This window comes from Lissotriton helveticus, chromosome 3_1 (assembly GCF_964261635.1).
Source record: "Lissotriton helveticus chromosome 3_1, aLisHel1.1, whole genome shotgun sequence".
In the NCBI taxonomy this organism is placed as follows: domain Eukaryota; kingdom Metazoa; phylum Chordata; class Amphibia; order Caudata; family Salamandridae; genus Lissotriton; species Lissotriton helveticus.
The window spans coordinates 2,060,687,575-2,060,709,993 of NC_136061.1; the positions used below are offsets into that span (position 1 = coordinate 2,060,687,575).

General features: G+C 43.9%; 1 protein-coding gene across 2 annotated transcripts in view; it reads left to right on the plus strand.

Moving 5' to 3' along the window:
* MRPS11 (mitochondrial ribosomal protein S11) overlaps positions 1–22,419 on the plus strand; it is a 191,311-nt gene that overhangs the window by 156,657 nt on the left and 12,235 nt on the right. For both annotated transcript variants that reach the window (XM_078683176.1, XM_078683177.1), the window contains one exon: positions 5,346–5,411. In XM_078683176.1, coding sequence (XP_078539302.1) covers positions 5,346–5,411 — 66 coding nt within the window. The remainder of the gene's footprint in view (positions 1–5,345; positions 5,412–22,419) is intronic.

Sequence of the window (22,419 nt, forward strand, 5' to 3'; positions counted from 1 at the left end):
GTGACTTCAAAAGGTGTTCGGAATACGTGGCCATCCAATGTTTGGCCTCTTTGCAGGGTGCACAGAGCAATGGGCGGGTATTCCCGTTGCAATTGTAATTCTGTGAAAATGTGTGAGGTACACAAGGGTCAAAATATTGAGGTGGCGACAGTAAAAACAATGTTGTCAGGACAAAAAAACAGGAGTCTGCGTGAGTTCAAGTTGTGAGTAGGTGTTAATGTCGGGGCACAAGTGAGAGCTCTGGGCCTTGGGCTGAGGCTGAAGACAAGACAATGGGAATTTCTCAGAGTGCTTGTCAGTAATCACCTTAGTGCACATGCAATCCTTGGCCTCCTTGCAGAGTGCACAGAGCATAGGTGAAAATATGTGCCAATTGTAATTGAGGGAAAGTGTGTGAAGGAGGCCCACAGCTGTCGAAACATGGACTGCTCCAAAGGAAAAGAAAATGTAGTGCTTACAACTAAGTGCGTGGTTGTGTGTGTGTGAGGGTGATGGTGAAGTGGGGGAGATGAAAGGCAGTACATACAGAAGGGAAGAGTGAAAAGACTAATGAAGAGAAAAAAGGTGAGGTGTGAGATGTGCAAATTAAAGTTTTCAGAAAAATGCAGGAATAATAAGGGTATATGTATCTAACAGAGGGAAAGATTGCAACGAAAGTGATGAGAAGAGAGAGCAGGAGGGATTCTCTGAAGACCAGCTCCCATTTCACAGACCTTAGTAAATTTTAATTCACAGACACTTATTTTCAAAATAGAAACACTTCCAATTCTGAACATTCACTACAAAATCTTTGTAGTTGCTGGTTTATTTGTTCCTGCTTGCCCTTGCATACATACGCTGTGCCTCTTGGAAATGATTCCTAGTAAAGATTCGATGACCACACCCCCATTCGAGACCCCTTTCATTGTGTGTGCCTTTAATGTTTTTGTGCAAGAAACCGAATAAAGATAAAGACTGATTGATTGAGATTGATTACTAGTAAAGCTTCTACGACCCGCCCCCCCCCCCTCTTCGAGACTCCCACTTTCTAATCCCACTTAAACCAAGATGTATAAACAATCCCGTACCGGCAGTATCAGTTTTTACCTGGTGTGGGTGTGTTGTGACGAGCCCCCATTTGAGCTAACGCTGTCAGACACAGCACGGTGGCCGAGAAGGTCATAAAGAGGAGGAGGTAGTGTAATGTTTAGAAACCTATTTCATTTAGTGCAGCTGATGCCCTGGCTCATTTCCCTTCCCTAAACAGATGGTCATTAACACATAGATGCTAATGAATCCTTTCAGTGACGCTTTGTTACCATGGTTACAGTTTCAGGGCGCTGTCAATTAAGGCGCCTGCATTGCACAAACGCTGCAACAACAAAATGCGGAGGTCTCCTTAACCCCAGCCCCGTTTTATTGCTGATATAGTACACAGAATTAGTATCTTCGGCTCCAAGAGAAATACAACAAGCACTGTAAAAAAGAGACAGAGCAGCCTGGAGGTAATGGTTGACTAGAAGTGCCTATACATAAGGAACCAGTTTAAGGCTACAGCTCCGCTGCCAAATGTCTCCACCCCCTCGAGAAAACTCTTCTGGAAACCTCCTTCCAATTCAACACACAGCAACAAGCATGCGCACGTATATTACGAACGCAGGCGAGAGAGGCAGGCTCTGCTTTGATAGGCAGGAAAGTTCTTTTGAACCTGCGAGGTTCCGGGAGATGCCCCGCCTCTGTGCCTCGCGGTGACGTAGCTCGACCGGAGCGCGGCACCTTGGAGGCAGAGGGGTGTGGGTAGTGGAGAGTCCAGAAGAAAGCAGGGATCCCGGGAGTGCTGGCGTTCCCGGGAGACAGCAGGAGGAGAGAAATCTGGTGATGCAACGGAATGAAGGAGCCAACGACAAAAGAGCCCAGTAAGTGGTGGGGAGTGGGGAGTGTGTGTGCTTGTGTGTGTCTGCCTGCGTGTGTGTGTGGGCGTGTGTGTATGCAGTGTGTGTGTGTGTGTGTGTGTGTGTGCGCGCGCGACTGAGAGAGGCATGGCTGACTTGGAGATGTGCACGGCTCCGGGGGGCTGGGCGTGCGCGCCCACGATGCGAAATCTACGCGCGTGCCCCTGTCTGTCTCCCTTGACAGGCAAGTGGGCGACAATAGGTCTCTAGACCGAGACCTAAAAAAGACGAACACAGTGCCCCTCCCCCCCTCCTTGCAAAGTACATGGCGGACTCCCCCTACGGACTCACTCAAGAGCTCTCAGGCCAGGTTACTGTGCTGACAGTGGAACTGGGGGGCCTGGGTCGCCCGCGCCTACCTCTTCCCCACCCCCTACAGACACAAGTACACGCACTGCGGGGGCCTTTGTTACGCCACTGGACAGGCCTTACTTCCTTTTAACACCTCCAGAGTTTGGGTCGCATCCTGTCGGCTGGCAGAGCGGGCATTTGGACATCAGCTGAAAGTGGAAGCTATTGCCGTCCCACCTGCCACCGCAGTCCGCAGCAGATGCGCCCTGCTTACCATATCCCTGATAAGATGATGAGAGAGCTCCTGTCAGGCGCTGGCCAGCCGGGGTTGGAGACAAAATGTACGGCCCCAGTTGACTAGTTAGAGGCAGGCTGGTGATGTACAATTATACAGGCAGAGGACAAGCCTTCATGCGCTTCTTGCTTGAGAACCGATGACACGGCGCGAACAGCAATCCTCCCAATCCCTGGTCACAAAACAGCTATAAGTCAACTGATGCGCTGTTGTAAAATCATGATTTATTCTTTTGCTTTGAATACATGAGAGCATGGCATGATGTTTGACATTCCAGGGGCTATCAGCGATTTGCTTTCTCTTTCTGCCTTTCAGCATCAGGAATTCCGAGCTGAAACGGTATCTACACACAGAACCGCAAAACATGACCTCGGTTGCAACGAGAGTGTTATAGTGTAGTTCGTATATTCCCAATAGGCTCTGCACATTGGAATAATATATCCTATAGATTTGACTTTGGACTTATGTCTATTAGGTCTCTATCAAATATATTAAACTTAATTGTAAGTGCCAGCTAGCTCAGAGGTCACTAGAAACTTTCTCGAATTCACAAGAAGGGATTAGTTTTTGACAACCGCATAAACATGACAACTTTGTTTCCCAAGAATAAGAAATGTATCAATAGATAAATATTTCACTCAGTCAATCGTGCATGCTTCGTTTCATCAGAGGTACAGAGAAATAGAGAGACAGGCGTTTTCAATAAAAGGATTTATTGAATAGTCTTCTTTCTCATGCAAATAAAGTGAACTGCTACAATCGTAATACAGGCTGCAAAGTATAATGCGTACAGCGTGAAGAGTATTATAAAATAATACTGTAAAAGCATTGTATGGTTTCTAAACCATAGATAAATACATACATAAATAACAAAGGCTAAAAGTACTCAACGGGTGCTTCTAAAATATGCCTGCCCCGATGTACCTAACCTAATTCTAGTACGAGGGAAGAAGTAAGTGAGGTGTAGCATAGGTTTAGTTTCTTTGCCAAGAATCTATCCAAGATTTCTCTTTAGGGTCTAATCAGCTCCATACCTTAGTTTAGAATGAAGGGGGTCTGGTATCTCTTGTCTCGGGACTCGATTTCCCAACACACGGCGAGGGGAGCTTGAAAACACTGGAGCTGGATTCTCAGCGAGAGAAAGGACAGCTTCTCGATCAGTGTGTCAGCTGGAGGGTCGGCTTCCTTCGGCACTTGCTGTAGCGAGCTGCGTCGGCAAGTAGAGAGTGGAGCTGCTCCGAACCACCGTGTGTTTGCTAGTGCAAGTGAAGGCATATTTATACCTTGAAGGTACCTAGTTTGACGTAAAGTCGGGCATAATAACGTCATCAAAGAACCCCAAGGGAATGGTAGTTCTTTGAAAGCTCCATGAGTTCTTGGACAAATCAATATTCAGGCAAGGCGATGTCCCTGACTGCTTAAGCCGATTTTCAAAGAAATCATTGTGGCTTTCTGGTACGAGTGGAAGTAGCCATGCCTGTATTTGGACTGCATGGCTATGTCTAAATATGGGTATGATTTCTATGCCTATATTAGGGCAATGTGAATTGTACCTATATAAGGGCATGAATCTGGAAATTTCACTCTGATCCTAAAACGCCATACAACAGTGTCGTATCCACTCCAACTCCAGGCCCCTCAGCAATCAGCAAGGCTAACAAGCTCTCGCCATTGAGCAAAGGCAGCCGCTTGTTTAAATTTGCATTGCACTTTCACTTTAATCGAAAGCGCACTGCAAAAATAAATACATGGCTGCCCTTGCCAAAGGCGACTGGAAAAACATAGTGCCAACATGACTAATGAAGGAGACCATATCACGCCGCAAGTAAAAGGTCCGGTTGGGATGAGCCGTCCAAAAAGGAGACAGGGCGGTAACAAAGAAGTTTATTATTAATCAGAGGCCAGCGTTTTGCATAAACGATAACGCCAGCCTATCAAAAAGTGGGTGTGGCTTCAAACCCACTACAGAAATGTTTACGATTACAAGACGCCTCGCAGAGTGAGGAGTGCATGCGCGCTCCAACGCTAGGCGAGACCTAAAAAAGCATAAAAATATCAGCAGTCTACTGTAGTAGTCACAAGCTTATGTTTGGAGTGAACCGGCTATAATTCACAAAGAATTCAATGTGGATTCAGTGTGTATTGCAAAAACGGTTCATATTTAAATGTAGTAAGTGTGCATATGCCTAAGTGTCAGTGTGATTCCCAAGTGCAATTGCAGTTGTACTCGCAAAATGCTTGTCAGTGTTCCCACCCTACCTTTTGCAGAAATTAGCAGTTGACCCTATTCAGGGTGGAAATGTGACGTTTTGTTTTCGGTGAATACCCACAAACCTGTACCCACAAGCGTCAAGGTTTCTGGGTGATCACTTGCTTTGGTATTCGTACCCACTAGGGAATGCACAGAACCCCTGCCTCATACCCCCTCCTGCCCGTGAGCAAGTCAATTCCTGAGTGTAATGTCCCACAATGCACACGTGGAATGTGTTATATTTACTCACATAATTTCAGTCTATGTGCACAAATAACTGTGTAAAACATACCCATCTAGGCCAAGTATAGTTGCTTATTTGTTCGTAAAACACTTTTTAAAGACCCCCGTGACTATTTTGTATATACTCTGCCACATTCTTGCCATGCACAGAATCCTTAAAGTTATTGTCAATAATGAACTTTTCAGTACATTTTTGTGAGTCCAGGTGTATAATACTGCATTTTGTCAGAAGTGAAGTCAAATGATTGTCATACATTCTTGTTCATGATGTCCATGTAGATTTGCGCGACAGCTGATTTTCAATGCGTTGATTAGATATTTTATGTCCCCACAGAAAGCCACTGGTAAGGGCGTGTGCCACGTTCGAGTCGTCGTGAAGGGTCTGGGGCCTGGTCGGATGGTAAGTAGTTGTGGTTTATATGGCATTCTTGCAACACGTTGCCGTAAAATAAAGGCATTTGCTGATTATCGTGGTAAATCTCATTATATTTACACTATAGAAAAGAGCGTACTTGCTTGCAGGCAATCATTTACGCCTGCTGAGTACCTGTTCGTAACACAGGAGAGAATGTCTATGTCCCTATTAGTCATTCTACTTTCCGGTTTTTAATGCATTTTGGGTAACATCTAAAATGACATTTTAGTTAAACAGCATGCATTAAGAATTAAGGTTGGTCCCACTAATTAAATCTAACCTCCAATGGAAAGAGGAATTTCGCTACTTTAGGATACTCCCCGTACAAAGCCAGCCTGTGCCCTAAACTTGTCCGTTTTAGGGTGGTCTTCCCCCAAACGTATTGCCTGCTTGCCAACAATTTTATGTAAAAAATGTTTGTTGGCCTCAGGACTCCGAGCACTTTACCACTGCCAACCAGTTCTAAAGTGCATGTGCTCTCTCGCATAAACACGGTTTGATTGACTTATCCATAATTGCCATATTTAATCTACTTATAAGTCCCTAGTAGAGTGCACTACAGGCGCTCGGGCCTGTAAATGAAATGCTACTAGTGCGCCTCCTGCACTGATTGTGCCACCCACACAGGTAGCAATTTAAAGATGTCCGAGGCCAGAAACTACAGAGCCTGTGTGTGCACTTTACACTGCCGTGTCAACTTGGCATTTAGGATCCTTTGCCAAAACCTAAACGCCCCTTTTATTACATATGTCACCCCTAAGGTTGGACCTAGGTAGCCCAGTGGGCAGGGTGCTATGTAATCAAGACTTTTACTTTTACATTTTTCATGTCCTGATAAATACCCATATTTGCTTTTCCCTCCTGTGCGACCTACCCCTCCCGTAGGTCAACATTGGGAATTCCTTATTACACTTTTCAGCTGTAATTCCAGCTTGGGTAGAGCGGTCATGTTTCATATCATTGGAATGGTAATGATAAATCCTCTTTACTGGTAAAGTCAAATTTATCATTACCCTTTTAAAAATGCCACTTAGAAATTTTTGAAAGATGGCATTTTTCTGTTGTGCCTGCAGCCTGTCTCCAATACACGTGTAGGGTGGATGGCAGCTGGACCTTGTGCATTCTGTCTAGACAGCCATACACAATGGAAGCTTAGGTGTGACCGAGTGGCCATCCACATCCTGATGGGTCATCCTGGGCAAGCTGATACACCTCAATAGGTGGTGTTCTGTCCCCACACAAAGGGCTGCATACACCCCCCCACTACTCTTCCCCCTGGAATGACTCTACAGCCAGAGCTGGGAGGGAGGACTTCTGTGACTTCAATGCCCTTCTTTTAAGTCACCCCCACTTTGGAAAGCACCACTGGGTGTAAGGGCTGGACCTCTGACCCTACCACTTCAGTACACTACTGGATCTGTGAAGAACTCTGCCCGGAAGAAGGACTGCTGTTCTGCTACAAGGACTGCCACTCCGTTAGGATGTTGCACTGGAAGAACTGCTTTTCTGCTATGCTGCTAACTACCTTCTTCCCTTGAACCTAGAGTAACTCCAAGGGTATCCTGGCTTGCACCCTGTTCTAAGTCTCCGGGACATCAAAGACTTCTCATCAACCTGCAACTGCACCTGGACTTTGCTTGCTGTAATTCTTGCCGTGCCAAGTCGTAACATTCCCGCCCTGGGTCCTTGGAAGTGCGTACAAAGTGCTACAGCTGCCAGAACCCACACGTTTACGACTATGAGCCAATCTGAACTGGTGCATCTCCCGTGACGCATTATCGCTGCTGCACGGACAGCTGACATCTCATCATCGACTGCGCAGCACATCGTCTCCAGTGTATGACTTGGCGCCAAAGTATCACCTTCTACCAAGTGGTTCAACGACGACACATTGCCTCCTTGCTTCCTGCATCCCGACTCCGTTGATGACTCATCTAAGATAGTTTTCAGCGGGCCAAGGCTAGTCCCTGTATCTGATCCGCACTCCATCACGTTGGGCCTGAATGTTTGGATTTGCCCTAGTCTAGCGTGACCAGGTAGCCCCGGTTGGCGCTTTAAGCGTTTAAGCACTACATTTTAATTTATTCTTTCAAAATTCATGACTCTGGTTATACTTCTTGAATCATTGCTAAATTGGTCTTGTTTTGTTCATAATAATATAAGCTGTTTTAGGTCTCAGCTAGGCAGTGATTGTGCTGTCTCTTCGAGGCATGCTGTATTCAGGTATGGACTTTAAGCTCCATCCATTTTCTACCCAGCTTTTCAATTGGCTCCTGTTTCTGTCCTTTGTAAATGGTGGCTTTTGATTTGTTAAGGCTTAGTAGTCCCTCCTTAGTACCTCCTTTTCTCCAGTTGTAACCTCTCCTGAGGACTGTCCCTGTTACATGTGTTGTTACTCTGTATGTTTTAATTGCAGACTGTGAGCACTATTTTCTTAAACGACTTTATCCTGCCTGCTGTTGGCAGGACTCGCTCTCGAGCAAGTGCTCTTTTTCTAACCAGCATGGCATGCCGCCGTGCCTTTGTTTTCTTATGTGCGGCTCGCAGAAACTGCACCCAACATAATATCTTATTTTTTAAATCAGCACAGCACGGTTATTTTAAAAGCCTTGCTGCAAGTCATGCTTTATTTATTTATTTTTTTCAGCCGCGAATAATGTTTTAATTTTAGCGCCGCAATACGGCGTGCTGCGCTGCAACTTAAACAATAGCAGCTGCACCTAAACTGACTTATGTCCTTAACCGCTTGCATGCGGCAGGAATTCCAGCACTGTGCTGGACATTCCAATCGCGGGCGTGGTCGTGACGGAACCATTCCGTCATCAGCACAGCCCAACCGTGACTCATGATGGAATGGTTCCATCTCGAGCATGGAAGGGGTTAAAAAATGCCATACCATAAGATACCCTACCATTATATTTATTCAATATGTCCTAACACCACTAAGCAGTCTGCGGCACTTCGGGTAAGTGCCGACTCCCTGAGCACAACCAATCGAAACGAAAAAACGTTTGACAAAGTTCTGTACCAATAAAGTTCAATGAACGTAGTTTCCAATTATCAAGAAGTTTATTCCATGTTGGCTCCACATGAATTTCATATGTTCATCGAATAATAACTGATTTATATCCTTATAACATTCCCGGACATCATGCATTTAGTTCATGGTAAGCTCATCACCCAATGCATTTCGGACAGAGGGAGTCCTTCATCAGGGGTAATCTGGAAACAATACAAATACCAAATATGTAGGATCCGCCAAAGTGTCTACACACAAACAAAACCATAAACAGTACTAAACATGCTCTGGAATATTTAAGAGTGCAAAAAGTACACGCTGAATTAAACAGAAAAAGTTCGAGTAAAAACTGGTGACACTAATAGACCTAAAGTACGTAGTGAGTTTAAAAATAACCAGGTGCAGACCGCGGGAGTAAAACAATGTGTGACCCAGTGCGAATTACATCATAAATGTTGTGCACACGTGGTGTATAGAATGATTCAAGGAAGTCGTCACGAGTGAAAACGCGCTGCTCGGTAAACTGTACACAGATAGTCCCAACTTTGATATCCCCGTGGGTTAGGTGACTGAAAGATGAAACATACAGCCCATTGTGTAGCATCCTCGATAAAAATAACTTACTGTTAATTCAGTGTTAGCTGCATGTCAGCATCGTGCGGCCATCGCTACGTGCAAGTGTGTGTTAGTATCGGGAAGGCGGATATTAAGACTATGCCGCGTGAGCATAGAAAGAGGACACCGCTCGTGGCGGCCATGATGTAAAGGTGCATTATCAAATAGAATCATTACACGATAAGCAAAGTGAAAAATGGGTGAAAAGGGACCCTTGCTGGTAAATACGGGATCAATCACTATCTCTGAAATGAAACCAGGTTAACATAAGAGAATAATGTAAAAATACATGTAGAAATAAAAGCAGCAATGATCATCATAAGGTAAACAAGAATTCAGCTCTGTCACAGATAACATGAAAATTCCATCCGATCATTTAAACCAAAAGGCTTAGATGATTGTAAAAATTTAATCCAGTGGTTTTCTCGTTGCAAAAGGAAAATGTTATTGTCTCTATCTTCTCGCTTGGCCACCACTTCAACAGCAGCAAATCTCAGTTGACTAACATTGTGTCTGTTCTCTTTGAAGTGTATTGCCAAATTTGATTTAACATTCTCAGTCCTTATATTGCTCTTGTGGTCGTTGATTCGCGTTTTCAATTTGCGTGAGGTCTTACCAGTATAAATCAATCCGCAAGGGCATTTGATGATATACACCACATTTTCAGTGTCACGGGTAGCATTGAATTTCAAGTTAATGTTCGTGCCTTTCATCGGATGTTTAATGGTTGGCCCTTTAATGAGGTTGTTACAATTTTTACAGTTTAAACATGGTTGATTACCCTTGTACACGGTGGAAGTAGTTTGTCTGGGTCTAGTAATGATTTCCTTCAAATTGTTGCCTCTCTTGTAAGCAAATAGCGGTTGCCCTTGAAAGATCTTTTTGAAATCAGGCTCAGTGCCTATGATTGGCCAATGTCTGAGTATGGATGCCTTGTATGCTTTCGAAACAACTGAAAATTTAGCTACGACAGCAGGTCTCTTCATGGTGTCCTTTTGTTTCAAAGCCAATGTTTCTGAACGACTAAGTTTGTCACAGCGTTCTTTCGCGTTTCTCAGAATTGCTTGTGGATAGCCTCGTTGTTCGAAGCGTTTGATCATGTTGGTGGCCTGTTCTTCAAACTTAGTGGCATTGGATACAATCTGTTTCACACGGAGGAGTTGAGAGAATGGCAGGTGATTTTTCAAGGCTGTCTGATGAAAGGATTTATAGTGCAAAGTGTTGTTCTTGTCTGCAATCTTTCTGTAAAGGTTGGTTTCTAGATGATCATCTACACGGGTGATTTTTACGTCCAAAAAGGTGATGGACTCCTGGTTGAACTCGTATGTGATCTGAATGCGGTCATTGATAAGGTTGAGTTGTATAAGAGCTGACTAGAGATTCTTGATCTCCCTGCCATAAGACAAAGATGTCATCAATGTACCTTAGGAAAATTTTGGCATGCGTCATCCAAGTAATGCGGTTCAAGATGTTGTTTTCAGTATTTCATGAATGCATTAGCATAGACCGGCGCTGCACAGTTGCCCATAGAGGTACCGGACAACTGTATGTAGTACCGGTCCTCCCATCAAAAGTAACTTTGATACAACGTGAAATGCATCAGTTGCATAAGGAAAATTTGAAAATCCATATCTAGATCAGAATGTAGTAGAATGTTCTCAATTGCCTCCATACCAAGGTCATGCGGTATGCTGGTATAAAGTGATTTGACATCTATTGAACATAACCAGATGGAATCGTCCTCTTCAAAAGAGATGTCACGAATATGATGCAAGAAATCTGTAGTGTCTTTGACATAGGTACGTGATTGCTGTACTAGAGATTGTAAGTATTTGTCTATAAGCTTTCCTTGCTCTAATTGAAAGCCTATATAAAAGATCTTGATTTCTCAAATACAACAACCGGTGTGGTCTCCATTATTGCACCACTGTGTGTTTCATTGGATGTGCGTGTTAAGTAGCTGCTTTACACATAAGCCCCTGGCCGCCTTCCTGCTCGAGCCATGCTACCCCCCCGGAGAACTGGCGGTCCCAGTTCTTACACCAACCTTTACAGAAAGATTACAGACAAGAACAACACTTTGCACTATAAATCCTTTCATCAGACAGCCTTGAAAAATCACCTGCCATTCTCTCAACTCCTCCGTGTGAAACGGATTGTATCCAATGCCACTAAGTTTGAAGAACAGGCCACCAACATGATCAAACGCTTCCAACAACGAGGCTATTCACAAGCAATTCTGAGAAACGCGAAAGAACGCTGTGACAAACTTAGTCGTTCAGAAACATTGGCTTTGAAACAAAAGGACATCATGAAGAGACCTGTTGTCGTAGCTAAATTTTCAGTTGTTTCGAAAGCATACAAGGCATCCATACTCAGACATTGGCCAATCATAGGCACTGAGCCTGATTTCAAAAAGATCTTTCAAGGGCAACCGCTATTTGCTTACAAGAGAGGCAACAATTTGAAGGAAATCATCACTAGACCCAGACAAACTACTTTCACTGTGTACAAGGGTAATCAATTATGTTTAAACTGTAAAAATTGTAACAACCTCATTAAAGGGCCAACCATTAAACATCCGATGAAAGGCACGAACATTAACTTGAAATTCAATGCTACCCGTGACACTGAAAATATGGTGTATTGATTTATACTGGTAAGACCTCACGCAAATTGAAAACACGAATCAACGAGCACAAGAGCAATATAAGGACTGAGAATGTTAAATCAAATTTGGCAATACACTTCAACGAGAACAGACACAATGTTAGTCAACTGAGATTTGCTGCTGTTGAAGTGGTGGCCAAGCGAGAAGATAGAGACAATAACAATTTCCTTTTGCAACGAGAAAACCACTGGATTACATTTTTACAATCATCTAAGCCTTTTGGTTTAAATGATCGGATGGAATTTTCATGTTATCTGTGACAGAGCTGAATTCTTGTTTACCTTATGATCATTGCTGCTTTTATTTCTACATGTATTTTTACATTATTCTCTTATGTTAACCTGGTTTCATTTCAGAGATAGTGATTGATCCCGTATTTACCAGCAAGGGTCCCTTTTCACCCATTTTTCACTTTGCTTATCGTGTAATGATTCTATTTGATAATGCACCTTTACATCATGGCCGCCACGAGCGCTGTCCTCTTTCTATGCTCACGCGTCTTAGTCTTAATATCCGCCTTCCCGATACTAACACACACTCGCACGTAGCGATGGCCGCACGATGCTGACATGCAGCTAACACTGAATTAACAGTAAGTTATTTTTATCGAGGATGCTACACAATGGGCTGTATGTTTCATCTTTCAGTCACCTAACCCACGGGGGATATCAAAGTTGGGACTATCTTTGTACAGTTTGCCGAGCAGCGCGTTTTCACTTGTGACGACTTCCTTGAATCATTCTATACACCACGCGTGCACATTTATGATTTAATTCGCACTGGGTCACACATTGTTTTACACCCGCGGTCTGCACCTGGTTATTTTTAAACTCACTACGTACTTTGGGTCTATTAGTGTCACCAGTTTTTACTCGAACTTTTTCTGTTTAATTCAGCGTGTACTTTTTGCACTCTTAAATATTCCAGACCATGTTTAGTACTGTTTATGATTTTGTTTGTGTGTAGACACTTTGGCGGATCCTACATATTTGGTATTTGTATTGTTTCCAGATTACCCCTGATGAAGGACTCCCTCTGTCCGAAATGCATTGGGTGATGAGCTTACCATGAACTAAATGCATGATGTCCGGGAATGTTATAAGGATATAAATCAGTTATTATTCGATGAACATATGAAATTCATGTGGAGACAACATGGAATAAACTTCTTGATAATTGGAAACTACGTTCATTGAACTTTATTGGTACAGAACTTTGTTAAACGTTTTTTCGTTTCGATTGGTTGTGCTCAGGGAGTCGGCACTTACCCTAAGTGCCGCAGACTGCATACTGATTACCACACCTTTGTCGGGGAGTGATATCCTTGGTGCACACCACAACTTACTCAACTTATTCAACAGCGGAGTGCGTAATCCAAACCTTTTTTTTTTCTTTTTTCTAACACCACTAAGAACATTTGACCATTCCAAGATGGTGACGTTGTTTGAACAGTGTTGCTGTTGTCACAGGTTCACTATGTGGGGCTCGGCGCTGGCTTGCCTTTGCCAGTGGCTGTCCTCCGTGCGCGCGGCCAGCGCTGTGTGGGCGTGGTCACAGCTTCCGCCACCATGTTCTTTTGCTTCTGAGTGAAAGGTTATCCCAGAGACGCACGCTATGAGACACTTGGAGCACAGCGTCTGAAAGTACAGGTGCAAGTGGACCAATGTGTGAGGTAAGTTGAAAGCTTTGGGGCTGAGAGAGTATCCAAAAAGCCTTGTCTAAAACATTTGTCTGTGTCCCAAGGCTTGCCCTTGCTACAGTCATTTGACAGCAAACCGGCTCATTGACTACCACTATCCGCCTCACATTCTTTATTATTACTCTAGTCCAAGGCTTGTCACTTCTTCCCTGGTCTTGTCCTTTCACCCTCACTCTTCCAGCCCAGTAACCCACTGGCCAGGTACCAACCCTTTTCCAACAATGACTTTTCAAGAACTGATGCCACGTCTGTTGCCTCAATTCTGTCACGTGATGTAGCATTCCAGGCTGTTATATCCATATTTTCCTTTGTCAGTGGGCTGTCGCGATTCTTACCTCACATATGAGCTATCACCCTTTGAACTGATTATCTGCTTTTCCCCACTTGCCCCCATAGCCACTGCTGTTTTGTTACGTCTCTGTCCTATTGAAATCCACATATGTACATGAAATTTGAAAAATGGAGAATGGATGTGTGAAAATGGGCTAACGTAGTGAGCACTATAGTTAAAAGACATTGTCTTTACAATGCCAATAGCTCTAACTCTGACAAATGTTAGACGTATTGCGTTGCAAATGATTGTTCTAAACTCCTGTGGAGTCTTTCTGAGGTGTTTACACTGTGTTACTGTTTGAGGTGTTGCACAAATACTTTACACATTCCATCCTTAGTTAAGTCTGCCTGCTCTGTGCCAAGCTACCAGAGGGTGAGCGCAGATTAATTTATGGTGTGTATCAGACTTTCCTTGACTAGGATTGTGGTACATGCCTCTGCCAACCAGAAACCCATTTTCTAACACTCATTATTTCTTGAAACCTGAGTCAAAAGAGCACTCGATTGCTGCTGTTGCATGCTTTAAAGCTCAACAGTATTATTTTGTTATGCAGTAGAGCCAGTTATGACTATATAGCTTTTAAGTGGGTCCATGTTCTGGAGTGGCATACCTCATTAGATTATACATTGTGCGTAAAGGACATTCATGCGTATCTGTTGTTGCTTTTTTATTCAGTATCTTATGCACAAAAATACATTTATAAACATAAGAATAGGTATTGCCCTGTGATTTTATATCTGTTTGCAAGCAGGTTAAGGTACATTTTAATCAAATTGGCGTGCATCATGATTCAAGTTTTTTATGAATCAGGACAAATACAGTAAACGTTTGAACACTATTGGTCTGAAATATGACTCACTAGGCGCAATCATACACAAATAATCTTATACGTGCTTATGGCATGGATGTTTTGAAGAGGCTTTATGGTGCATTAACTGTAATGCATGTGATTACTTCATCAACCCATTAAAGGGGGTTGTTGCTTTAGATTTCCCTCTCCTCGTTATCTTTCTGATGAATTACTCCTATGACCTATGAAATTCTAAGAACCCAGCTGAAGCATGTACAGATGCTTAAAATTAGCTAAAAGGAATCAAGCAAAGCAAACGGGTTCATGTCTTTTTTTTTTTTTAAATCGGACAGCCTTGGTAAAATGTTAAATGCTCTTGTAGGTAAAGTGCTAATGGAATACTAGAACTATTCATTATACTGGCTTTTTTTTTAAGGGCATTCATTTCTATGCGCAAAGCACAATTCAATACAATAAATTCCTTTTAATAACGGGATCAAGGCTCAAAAATTGGATTTTTGCACCTGTATTCCTGGGATCCCTGCTTGTGGTTTTGCTCCGTACATATGTCTGCCTGTTTGGCTCAGCAGCACACACTTCTTGCTTTCATATCTTGTATACTCTAGAGCCATCCAAATATATTGTAACCATTCCAAGAGCTCCTATCCTGGGAAAGAGCCCAGAACCCTCACACCCCACCATCGTGCATCTCACAAATAAGAAATACACAGGAAGTGGGCTGGTTGGCATAGTTTCAAAGATCAATTACAAAAGCCACTATCATAGCAGGGGAGGATGGGCATTTAACCGCCAAGCAAATGTGGGGACAGCATTTCCTCAGAGTACCTTTAAGCACTCACTCTATCTCCTTTGAGTGACTCAAACACCTTTGTGAGGGAACATCCTGTCTAATCATTGCATCCTGGGAGTGAGAACCCTGGTAAGGCTCCTACTATTGGTGTTAGATCATTAAATGGCCAGGGAACAATTTATCTTGCAAGCAGGTATGGGGCCAATCCAAACTAATACAAGGATAGTGACAGTATTCTGTAATAATTTCTTAATACAAGAAGACTTGACTGGAGGTAAGTGGAACGCTTCTTTATTCCTGAACATCTGCTCTCCTCAACTGATAATCACCAACATTTTAACTCAAGCTCTAGTGGAGCGTTCCAAGAAGGAGCAGAGGGTAGGATGGGGGTGGGAAGGGGGCGGAGGGGTGGGAGAGGAAGGAACCATAGAAACGAGATATAAAGAACTATACCTGAATGGATTACAACACATCTCCTTACCCAGGTGAGACTGAAATTTAAGCTATATCAGCAAGTCTATCACCACTCCAGGTCTGTCCATTTTCCAAGCGGACCAAGTTCTTGCTAGCCTTTGCCACTCGCTGAGGAGGTTGGTACTTACTCAGTCCCGTTTGTACATGAGTGGGTTTCTTTACTATTACTGGAGTATCAATCTTGAAGTCATGGTCTATGACTCAGTTTTTCTGGTCATACCAATTCTTATATTTCCTTTCTTGTTGTTGAATTTTCAATTGGTTCTTCTCTTGATCAGGCACTACCCTCCTTCCACCATCCAACCAGTGGGGATTCATCTTTGTGCTGGGTTCCCTCCCTCTTAAGGTCACGAAGGGAGAAACTCCTGTGATCAGGTTGGGTGGGGTATGGTATGTCCAAATACATTCTCTTAGTGAGTCTTCAATTTTGAGACCATGTGTGACGGCTAGTTGGATGTGGTCTTTTCCCATGCGATTTGCCCTCTCCACCAGTCCATTAGCTTTAGGACAATAGAGTGCAGTTTTCTCATGTTTTATGTTTAACTCTTCTAGAAATTCTTTCATTGCTTCGGAAGGAAACTGCACCCCGTTGTCCGCCACCAAGGTTGCTGGTATGCCTTCATAAACAAAAACGTTTTTTGAGAAGGAGATTAGGTTGCTTGTTGTGGTGGAAGGTGTAAATTTGAAATTAACCCAGTGAGAAGTGTAGTCTACGAGGACAAACATGAACCTCTTTTGGGGCCCCCAAACATCCATGGGTCCGATTATGTCTACGGCAAGTTTGGTCCATGGTATCTATGGAAATTCAACTGGGGATAGGGGAACTTTCCGTAAGATTTTGCTTTTGTCACTTTTGACACAGCTGGTGCATTCTTTGACTTCTTTAAGTTCTACCATCAAGTCCATCTTTGGAAACCAAAAGCAACTCCTGACCTTGTTCATTGTGAAGCTGCTGCCTTAGTGCCATTCATGGGCTAGGTCAATTATTTTATTTCTGAGATCCCTGGGTGGAACTATCTTCCCATTGCAATATATTCTATCTGCCATGAGAGTCACTTTGTATCTTACTTCCCAAAAGTCTTTGATGGCATTAGGGGCTTCAGAACGATTCTCAGGCCAGCCACTGATGATCAAATCTTTGTGAACACTCTTTCGTCACACTCTTCCCATTCTTCTTTAGTTAGGGATGGAAGATGCATGGCTAATATGAGAACATCTAATTGGTCCTCACAATGACTGACGTCGAGGGGGGACTTCGCCAAGTAGTCTGCGACTACTTTTTCAGGACCCAGTAAGTACTCCACCCTAAAACAATAGTTCTCCAATCTCAGCACCCATTTGGTTATGTGTGGGGATTTGTTTTGGATGTTTTTGGACGAGAACATGAATGTTAATGGCTTGTGATCTGTGCGTATAATGAATTTTATTCCCCACAGGAAAAACTTGAAATGATTGACCGCCCAGAAGCTTGCTAACGCTTCCCTCTCGATGACCGAGTAGTTGCGTTCTGAGGGACTAAGGAACCGGGAAGCAAAGGCTATTATAGTTTCTCCATTCTCTGCTTTTAGAGACAGCGTCACTCCTAACCCTTTAATGGATGCGTCAGTGGTTAGCTTTGTCTTTTTTGGGGGGTCAAATGAGCCTAAAGCCAGTGAATCCAGGATTTGTTCCTTCACTGTGTCAATCATTTTGTTGTGTTTCTCCTCCCATGTAAATTCTTTGCGTTTTTTTAGGAGGTCGCGTAAGCCATCACACATATCTGCAAAATTCTTTACAAACTTGGCCATGTACTCAACCAAGCCTAAAAAGGATTTACGTTCTTCTTTGTTGGTTGGGTATGGAGCATATTTGACTGCTTGTATCAAACTGTACTTGGGTTTGAAACCCTCTTGGGAAATAGTGTGCCCCAGATAGTCTACTGAGCCTACCTTGATCTTACACTTGTCTAGTTTCACAGTTAGCACACTGAGTTAAGAACGCTATCATGTTCTTCCACGGTTGAACCATACATTAGTATGTCATCCTGGAAACATAGGGTATTCATAATGCCCTTAAGGATTTGTTGCATTATCTTTTGAAAAATAGCAGCCGCAGAGGCCAGGCCAAACGGAGAGGTAAATGCCGTCAACGGTCTAGACTCTGGGTGCAACTCCACTTGATGATAAGCCATCGAAAGGGCAATGACTGAAAAGAACTTCACCCTACCTATGGTGCTCAACATCTCGTTTATGTTGGGGAGGGGAAACCTCTTGACCCATATATTTTCATTGAGGCTGCGAGAATCCACACAGAGGCGGATACCTTGCCCATTAGCTCTGCATGCTGTAACTAAAGGCGCCAACCATTCTGATGAATCTATAGGTTGGATGACCCCCATTCCACACAATTTATCCAATTCCACCTTGAGGGTCTCTCTCAAAAGAAGAGGTACTGGACGGGTTTTGTGAACAACAGGTTTGGCCCCTTGTCTGACCTTGATTTTATGTTGGAAGTCTCTCAGATTTCCTAACCTGTCGGCAAACAGATCAGGAAAGGCATCACGTAGGAAGTTGCTGCTTTTGGGAGTTTCCACCAGAATGACCTGGCTTTTGTTGTTAGGGTCAAGAATAATTCCCAACTCTTTCTAATGTTGCCAGCCCAGGAGATTGGCTCCACTCTCAACTACATATACCTTACCCACTGTAGATCTCTCCTTGAAGTCTATGTGGGCTTTTACCATGCCAACCATAGGAATGGGGTCTCTGGTGTTTCCTTCAGGTGAGATATCAGGTGGATTCAATGCTAATTTAGTGCAGTTCAGGGAATTCTCAAAGTCCGTAAGATTAATTAAAGTGAATGGAGAACAGGAGTCTGCATACATTTCTAAATGCTTATTGTCAATATGTACTGTACATTTGGGATAATTGGGTTTGACAGACTCATCACAGTCTTTTAATTGAAAAACACATTTTGCCAGTGGTTCATTATCCACACCGACCATTTTTACGGAATGATTTACCCCATCTCTGCAAATTCTGGTGTGGTGACCTCTTCTGTTACATTTTTTACATGTGACACCCCGCGCTGAACAGAAAGGACTGTTGGCCAAATGATTGCTGCTGCCACATCTAAAACATTTAAGACCTTGTCCTTCTTTTGTGGATTTTATGGCAGGTACTTCTTTTGTGACATCTTTGTTTCTGACTTTGAGCACTTCACTGTTTGAAACATCTGTTTGGACCGAGCCACTACTTCTTCCTTAACTTTCATTTCTTTAATACATTTAGCAGCATGTTCAATGGACTGCGCTAAAGAAGTTGCTTCTCTCAGTGTGGGTTTTTTGCAAGTAGTTTCTCTTCAACTCTGTTACTGTTTGTGCACCTGACAAGTTCATCCCTTATGAGTGAATTGTTTAGGTCACCAAAATCACATAACTGAGTGAGTCCTCTTAGAGCTGCAATGTACTTGTTGATAGACTAGTTTTTCCCTAGCACTCTGCTGGAAAACTTGTGACGCTCAAGGACTACGTTGACTTTATCCCCAAATTTCATGTGAGTGATATCATATACATCTGAATCATCATCATCTTCCAAATCAGGCTCAGTAAGTGTTTCATACACTTTGCGACCATGGACCCTGAAGTTATGTAATAGGATGTGCTGTTTGCGCATTGCTGAGAATTTTTCTCCCGCCATTGCAGTAAGATACTATTCAAATAACTTGGTCCATTCCTTCCAATGTATTTCAGGGTCTCCACAATCATTTAGAAAAGATGGTGGTTGGCTTATGCCCGGAGTGCCCATTGTGTAAGGTTGTGGGGGGGCAAGAGAGTACGGTGTAGGCTGTAGAAAGATGAAATGCCAAAAGCTATGGTGACACATGCAATTACTGCCAGGACATGAGAGAAGGTGTGTGTATCACGGCAGGGAGGTTGCCACACAGCATAACAGCAGATGGAGAAGCAAAGAAATGTTGACACATGCAATATAGTATAAAAATAAGGTCAAAAGTGGCACTGTGACTGAAGAGGAAAGTTGTGTATCACTGCAGGGAGGTTGACACACAGTGTAATAGAAGATGGTCAAAGTGGTACTGTGACTGAAGAGGAGGGTGTGCGTATCACCGCAGGGAGGTTGACACACAGCGTAATAGAAGATGCGGGCGAATGAAGACAAAGGTGAGTGTGTCACCGGAAGATGAAGAAGACACACTAATAAGGCAGAAACTAACAGTCAAATGAATTCTTACTTGGCAGCTCTCACGTTGAAGAAAGTCGAGGGACTTGACAAGACCTGCCGTGGTGGTTGTAAATAAACTTGCACTCTAGGGCGCTGGAGCGCTGATAGGAATTTGTGAGGAGACATGCTGGCCCCAGGACCTGAGCGTCAAACTTCGACCTCAGAAGTGCTGTGCGCTGACAGGATTTCGTTGCTCAGGACGGCTCTGGAGAGACTGGCGCGCCGGACGGGTTCCGTACATGGAACGGCTCAGGAGAGGCTGGCGTGCCAGATCAGTGAGTCAGATCTGTGAGGAGAAGTAGGCGTCTCGCTGAGGAGAACGAAGTTCTGCCCCGCACACACAAGGCTGAGCACCACCGAAGGTCCGATGAACCGTGAACGGTAAACCAGGCTGGAAACCGACGCATCACCTCCCCTGGCAGTAAGGAGCCGACCCATCATCGCCCCTGGGAGTAAGGAACCAAAGCATTGCTTTGCTTTTCTAATGCCTTACCTCCCCTGCGCCTGTTTCGTCTTTGACTTTTGATGCATCCAAGTTACTTTGTGCTAAAAGAAACACATCTATAGATTTCTATGGACTAAACTTATTTAACATTTGAAAAGTGATATCTTGGCCTGTGTATGTTGAAGTTTTGTCGATTATGTTTCGTTTCATTCAAATACATATTGCCGATTTTTCTAAACTGGTGTGGACTCAGTTCGTAGTGTTATCATGTGTATGTACAAATGCTTTACACATAGACTCTGAGATAAGCCTGACTGCTCATGCCAAGCTACCAAGTGAGTGAGCAAGGGTTATTTATCTTAACAGAGTAAGTCCCTTACCCTTACTAGAGTGAGGCTCCCTACTTGGACAGGGTACAAACTACTACCAACTAGAGACCCCATTTCTAACATACTGACATTCCAATACACAGACAATTAAACGACAGAACCTCCTACCAGTCATTTTATAAACCCATTACTTTCCCCCCCTTATGCACCAAACACCTACTGTGAAAAGCCCTTAGTCCACCTGCTTCGGTCACATTTTTAGGTCTCGCACAGGCAGCGCATTGCGCTGCCTCTCCGAGGCAATAAGTAATTAGTAATACCAGCGAAACTGCACACATTGCATTTCTTTTTTGTTTTTGCGCTTGCCATTGGTCCAAATCTGGCATTGCTTTTCTTACCTCGCTCATTGTTGGCTAGTGGTCCCATCCGTCACTTCCGTTTTCTTCCGTTCCTGCAGGAAGCAGTATCGACCAACTACAGTACACTTACACTGCAGGTCGATATCTTTTGACGTAGGGACTACTTTGTTGTTTTGTAGGTCTCCCACCACGTCCAAGCCGCAGCCCCCAGGCCCGCCTTTACTGCCCTCAGTGCTGTGCAGAAATCTTCAAACATGTGAATTTTCTCACATGCAAGCCCGTGGCTTTTCAAGTACAAAAGTGGGGGGTCTCCTCGCCAGAGGCACACTGTTTTACACAAATGCTGTGTAAACTGTTTACTGAAGGCTAGTGATGCTTTCCTGGCACTCGAGTGGCGTCTATTTTAGACAAGACCGCGTGCACCCCCCTCTGACCAGTCTGTGGGGGACTGGCCACAGAAAGGCGCACATCACACATCACAAAGCCTTCCCTACATACGAGAATTGCTTGTTGTAAATAAAAAGTGCTTTCACTAAACACAATATAGTCTGTGTCAGACAAGCTGGACTTTTCGTGCACACATGTGTTTGTGCTGCACAGAAATAACTTATGCTACGTGGCCACAAACACACGCACTAGGGCAGACATTGACTAACAGCAGAGATATCCCTCGCTCAGATGACGAATGCTTCCCCCGCCCTCTTCACTCACCTCCTTCACACGGATGAGCAGACACGCACTCTCCTTGTACGGACGGGGGGGTGGTTCCAGTGGCGAGAGGCGGTGCTTTCACTAGGTGAGGGCAGTGACATGTTAATCCCAGCCCGCCCACTTGAATCATATACTGCACTCAGCACCAGTCCCCCACAGACTGGTAAGAGGGGGGTGCACACAGTGTGCCACTCCGGACCTCAGGCAGGAGACGCCTGAATCCCAGCACCAACGAGGTAGCAGGAACTGACTGCCCTGTACAGGACTCCCTGCACATAACGTGAAACAAACAATTTTACACGAGCTCTTGTGCTGCACGGAACAGGTATATTTTACACAAGGGAACCTAAACACAATTACACATTAGCGAGCTCCTTTCCTTTACACGGGAAATGCTTGTGCGGCACAAGCGGTGCTTTCAATACAGGCAAGCACGTCTGTTTTACACAATATTAACTTGTCTCTCTTTTCTTGTAGTGCAAGCACACACCATGTGCTTGCACAACAAGAAAACACGTC